The 5,928-nt window shown below is 35.3% G+C and overlaps 1 protein-coding gene across 1 annotated transcript in view; it reads right to left on the bottom strand.

Annotated features, from left to right (window-relative positions):
* Positions 1-1,504: 1,504 nt before the first annotated feature.
* Positions 1,505-5,928, bottom strand: part of iqsec3b (IQ motif and Sec7 domain ArfGEF 3b) — a 36,798-nt gene continuing 32,374 nt past the window's right edge. Inside the window, exon 12 of the mRNA XM_073850215.1 lies at positions 1,505-2,947. Coding sequence (XP_073706316.1) covers positions 2,537-2,947 — 411 coding nt within the window. The 3' untranslated portion in view covers positions 1,505-2,536. The remainder of the gene's footprint in view (positions 2,948-5,928) is intronic.

The raw sequence follows: 5,928 nt of genomic DNA, 5'->3' as shown, positions 1-5,928 counted from the left end.
AATGAGGTTTAACCTCAGAATTTGTGGACAATAATGATTTTCTTTGTCTATTTCTAGCAAGTACTACATGGACTTAGGTTATAGCACAGTTAGCAATTCACATTGGGCCAAAAATGTGCTTTTTAAAGGATGTTAGGATACTTTTATGAGAAGGCACAAGTTAGGAGCCGGGAATCGAAAGGTTTTAAAGGGTTAATGGAGCTCAGTCAACATCCTCATTAGGTACATGGTGCACGGCTCTCAAGATCAAGCGCTTCCTCCGCACAGGATGGCAGCGTCCTAAATTTCTCAGCAGCTGACACTAGGACTCTTGACAGGATAAGAAAGTAAGCAGAAGATGCCAAATACAGACAAAGCTTTTATCTTGGAAGTTTGAAATTCTTTAGTGGCCACGTCCTGACCTAAATTTCTTCCGAAAGCATTGGTTCAGGACATTCACAGCACAGTTGGAATAATTCACTGAGGGATGATTTGATTTGCAGCAATAACATCATTTTCAGTAGGAGTTGGCAATTTGAATAAAGCTTAATTTATGCAAATGTGCAGGTCACATGATCTGCCTCCTGATAGAGTTAGTTATAATAGTTGATTTCAGGATGTGTACTGTAGTAACTTGTTATTTTCTTGGGGTGTTCTCTTATCTAACCTAGTTATTTTATTTTTTGCATTTGTTCTTTTTCAGAACTGCTGTGAGGTATGATTTATATTCAAACAATAGAATTGGATTTAGTTTTCAGGCTTTATCAGGTAAGACCTTTGAAAGAGGGTGGTGATTTTTCTATTCCCATACAAAACACAATGTGAACATTTATATAATCGCAAACATTATTTTATGGTGGTGTCTAGAAACAGATTTATCGTAACAGCACTCCCTCTACACTACATCCATCTATTGTAGTTCAGGTTTGGGCAACACACGACATGGGCATTTGAAGGAGAAATCAAAATATATAAACATTTCATTTGAATACGGGGACATGGTGAACTCACAAAAAATCCCTCTTAAAAAAATACTATACATCTACTCACTTTAAATACACACTTTTAAGGCCACGAGGACCTAACGATTCTAAGTGTAGCTTCTTTTGAGCGACGTGAGCCTAACCGTTCAGAACAGGCTGTTTGTGCTATTTTTGTGTCTTCAGAAAGAATGTACATGATACTTTAAAGCAATAGTTCACGAAAATATGAAAATTCTGTCATGCTTAATTTACCCTCTGTATGGTGTTTTTCTTTCCACTGAACACAAAAAGATATTTTTTTTAAGAATATGTATACAGCTCTTTTCCATGCAGTTACAAAAAAATAAAACAAAAAAATATTTTTGTTAAATGAAGTAAATTTGAAAAAAAAAAATATCTATATATATATTTATATATATTAGATAAACTTTAAAAATGTAAACAAACTTTAAAATGTTGCCTTGTCAACTAACTAAAAACAAATTCAAGTTCAATCGCAAAAATGACAAAAGCACATACAATTCTTAAAACTCAAAATTAACATGAAAACATAAAATAAAATAAAATAAAAAAGCAAATGTAAAATATGATTAAATAATAGTGTATAAATAATACAAAAAAAGAAAACACTGGCCAGTTCACACTTCATAAACTGTCCTAATCCTAACAGGTATTTTTGTCTATTTTTTATTTACATTCCAGTTAAAATATCTAATGAAAACAAATCAATTTACTTAAAGCAAAACTAAATAAAATATTAAGTTAATACTTTGTGTTCGTAGACATAGACACTGTAGATTTTTTTTTATAATTTTTTTTTTTAATGCATCTTAATGCAAAGTCTTAATGCTAAAATCGTCATTTGCGACCCTGGACCACAAAACCAGTCATAAGGGACAATTTTTTTAATTGAGATTCATACATCATCTAAAAGCTAAAAAAAAAAAAACAAGCTTTCCATTGATGTATGGCGTTATGTATTGTTATATTTGGCCGAGATACAACTATCTGGAATCTGAGTGTGCAGAAAAATCTAAATATTGAGAAAATCGCCTATAAAGTTGTGCAAATGAAGTTCTTAATAATGCATATTACTAATCAAAAATTAAGTTTTGATATATTTACGGTAGGACATTTACAAAATATATTCATGGAACATGATCTTTACTTAATATCCTAATGATTTTGGGCATAAATTAAAAATTGATCATTTTAACCCATACAATGTATTTTTGGCTATTGCTACAAATATACCCGTGCTACTTAAGACTCAAGTCACATTTTAGTATTCCAGTGAACATGAATTTTATGGACATCAATTTTGACCTTATATATGGCTTCAGAGGACTTAAAAGCCCACAAATTGTGCTTTTCATGGTGTTTTTCTCACTATAAATTGCCTTTGTATTGAAAAAAGCTGTGTGAAGATTATTCAAAATGTTTTATGTTCTGTAAAAAAAATTTGCATTTGAGTTTGGATCAACATGAGGGTAATTAAATAAAGACAGAATGTTCTTTTTTAGGTGAACCGTCCCTTTAACAGGTGTAAACTGGTCTGTGCATGTGTGTATTGGTCAGACTAGGCTGCGCGTCCCGCTGGAGTACCTGCGTTGGCTCAGCAGGTGGCGTGGCGGCGGAGGAGTCGGGGGGCAAAACTGATGTGGGTGGTGATAAGGAGGCGGCGGGGGAGGGAGGGGCGGCTGTTGCTGCTTGCCTCCCTCCCGTGACCTGGTGGGCGTGGAGACGGCCGATTGGATGAGGCGATGGGCGGGGTTGTGGCTGAGGAACGCCTCCACGTGGCCACGCCCAGCAGAGTCCACGACGATCACCTTGACGATCTGCTGGCACTGGATCAGGGTGTCGGGGGAGATGGTGAGGGTGGAGCCAGGGGCGGGGCTAGGCAGGACGGCCAGGTGTTGCTGAGCGCTGGGTGGGGCCAGAGGAGAGCTGAGTTGGTACGTTTGGAGCCTGTTGTGAATTGACACCTAGTTTAGAAACAGCCAGAAGCAGGAAGCGTTATCAGCCTGGCCTGCTGCACTCTCACGGCCCTCTGGTGCGGAAACACACGACAAGGCCATGCCACAGAGCATGCAGGCGGCAAAACACCACACGACAACTACATACAGCACGGTCGCAGTGGGTGAAAGGGAGCAACGCTGACTTCCTACTGCTGTGATTTAGACAATAAATACACTGTAAAAAAAATCCTTAAAATTTACGGTAAAAACAGCACATTTTAATTTTACAGCTAAATACCGTGATTTCATTAACTGCTGTAATAGTAATGTACCAACCTATTGATTATTCTCTGTCAATTTTACTGTCTTTTACCATTAACCATTTAACAGGTTTTTATTGTAGCATTTTTACAGGTTTTTACCGTTAATTCACTGTAATTTTTTATAGAGTAGCTATCTTTTGCACGTAAAATGTAATATGTATAATATTAATAGTATATAAATAACGGTGCGTTATATTTGCTGAATTACATGTTTCTTACTATTTTTGAGGTGCTGATTCCAAAAATAGTTTCTGTTTTGCTCTAGCACGTCATACTTCCTCACAAAATATATGCAATTCAAAGTATTTTTGCTTTTAGACAATTATTTGTAAGGTTAAGAAGTCTTGTATTATCCCTAAATCAACAGAAAAACTGCCATAAAGACATGATTGCTTTCTTCTTCTGAGCCAGCATAGAATTATTTGTTAAAATCTTAGCCAATTTTCAGATGTATGAATGATTCTGAAGACATTATTTTATGCAGAATTATGGCCAGTCACAGAAGAAAATGCAAACATGACTTTGCTATATTTGTGGGTGTTTTGCTACATCCAAAGGGTTTTGAAAAATAAATAAAAAAACAAACAAATTAATAGATAAATAAATATTTATTTATTTACTTACTTATTAAAAATTGTTTTGCTTACTTTTAAGTTTTTTGACATTATTGGGGGGGGGGTCAACTTTTTGAATTTGAAGATCAGGGTCAATTTAACTTTTACCTTCTTCTGAAGGTATATGTAAACTTTTGACCTCAAATGTATTAATAATATTTTTAAAATACTATTTTTGAAAATAGCTAATAATAGTAAAACTATCTTTGAATTAATTTTGAAAAAATAATAATAGACTGTATCTTTAATATAAATGACAAAACTCAAAAGTGTATTTTGTCTTACTGCAAAAGGCAGATTGGTAACTTTTTTCTCCAAAAATGTACTTACTTCTTTTATTTCTACTTCATCTCTTATTTGTTTTAGTTAGTGAAAAACAAGTGCAAAATATCTGCCTGAGTATGCAGCAAAACACAGCATGACTACATACATACAATGCGGTCAGAGAAGGTGAAAGCGGGCCACGCTGACTTCCTGCTTAAACTGCCGTGATTTGGATAATTAACTGCTATCTTATGCATTTCCTTTTATTACCGTGCTGCTAATCAGACTGTTATATTTTTATCCATCTGTAAGAAGCATTAAAGTGCCCCTCGAGGGCCTAGACGCTTGGCAGCGAGGGTCCTTACTGCATGCTGGGTAATTTGCACCTTGTCTTGATAGACCTTGTTTGCATGTGTATACGTGTTATGTGTTTGGCATCTCGTGAAAGCGCATTCGTGTAGCCTGTCTGTCCACAGTAACCACAGCTCGGTCCTTTCATTTCGGCTCTTTTTAATGAAGTATTTGAATTTTAATGACTACCAGTGCAAGAGCTATTGAAACTATTGCCAGTGGACGCCCATTGCAATCTTATCTTTGTTATTCCACAAGCAATAACATTTTTTTCTCTAGTTGGCAAGTCTATTTTGCCAGGTCTTTCATGCTGCATTTCAAGACAGCATTTATTTGATGAAAAATGCTGTAAAATTATGAAATATTATTACAATTTAAAATATACATTTACTGTTTTAATATATTCTAACATGTAATTCATTCCTGTGATGCATTTCTGAATTTTCAGCATCATTACTCAAGTCTTCAGTGTCACATGATCCTTTAGAAATCATTCTAATATGCTGAATTGCTGCTCAGGAAACATTTATTATTAATATACATTTTTTTCATGATTCTTTGACGAATAGAAAGTTCAAAAGAACAGCATTTATTTAAAATAGAAATCTTTAGTAACATTATAAATGTTTTCCCTGTCACTTTTGATCAATTCAACGCATCTCTACTCAAAAGTATTAATTTCTGTAAAAAAAAACATGACCCCAAATTTTACATCTGAGTGTAACAGGATATAAATGTGATCTGCACTGATGCTATTTGCAAACAAAACCATTGCATTGCATTAGCCACAACATTTCCTTTAAATGCAAATGCTGTATGTTTGACTGTGCTTATCATTGTGTCTTACTTTGAATACCCTGTCAACATAATTTCCACTAAAGATTTTTACATTTAAAGTGTTTCATCCCACAACAACAGCAGCTGTATGTAGCATTTAAACACAGCAGTCAGCAAAAGCCTGAGTGAGAGGCCATAGATAACAGATCACAGCGAGGGGCGGTGGATGGTGTTTTCTGGGGGTTGACAGTGCTGCTATTGCTCTGCACCAGTGGTGTGTGATTTGCAGTGAAGATACCGAGGGCAGGCATCTCCATTCTGATAGACAGCGGGGTCAGAGTGAGTTTAGGGGTCAAAGGGTAAAGGGAAGGGAGTTTGGGGGCCGGTGGGTAGGTTATCTCTGATTCTGCAAGGAAGTAGTGATGATAACTAAATAGATGATTAAAAATGACAATACATGCTGTCACCACCTACAATGTTCCCCTCAAAAAATTAGAAACACCATAGGCTTTAAAATAGTAAAAATATCAGCATAAATACTCAACATTTTTGGTGTAAATGCATTAAAGTATTACAGGCAAACCAAAAATTATTTAGACACCAGATATAATTTTAGATTTTTTTTTACTAGTGGGTGCAGCACACTATAGTTCATTTATGTAAGTGAGGATAGCAAAAT

Source organism: Garra rufa, chromosome 11 (genome assembly GCF_049309525.1).
Source record: "Garra rufa chromosome 11, GarRuf1.0, whole genome shotgun sequence".
Classification (NCBI taxonomy): domain Eukaryota; kingdom Metazoa; phylum Chordata; class Actinopteri; order Cypriniformes; family Cyprinidae; genus Garra; species Garra rufa.
This window is presented reverse-complemented; position numbering and strand designations above follow the sequence as displayed.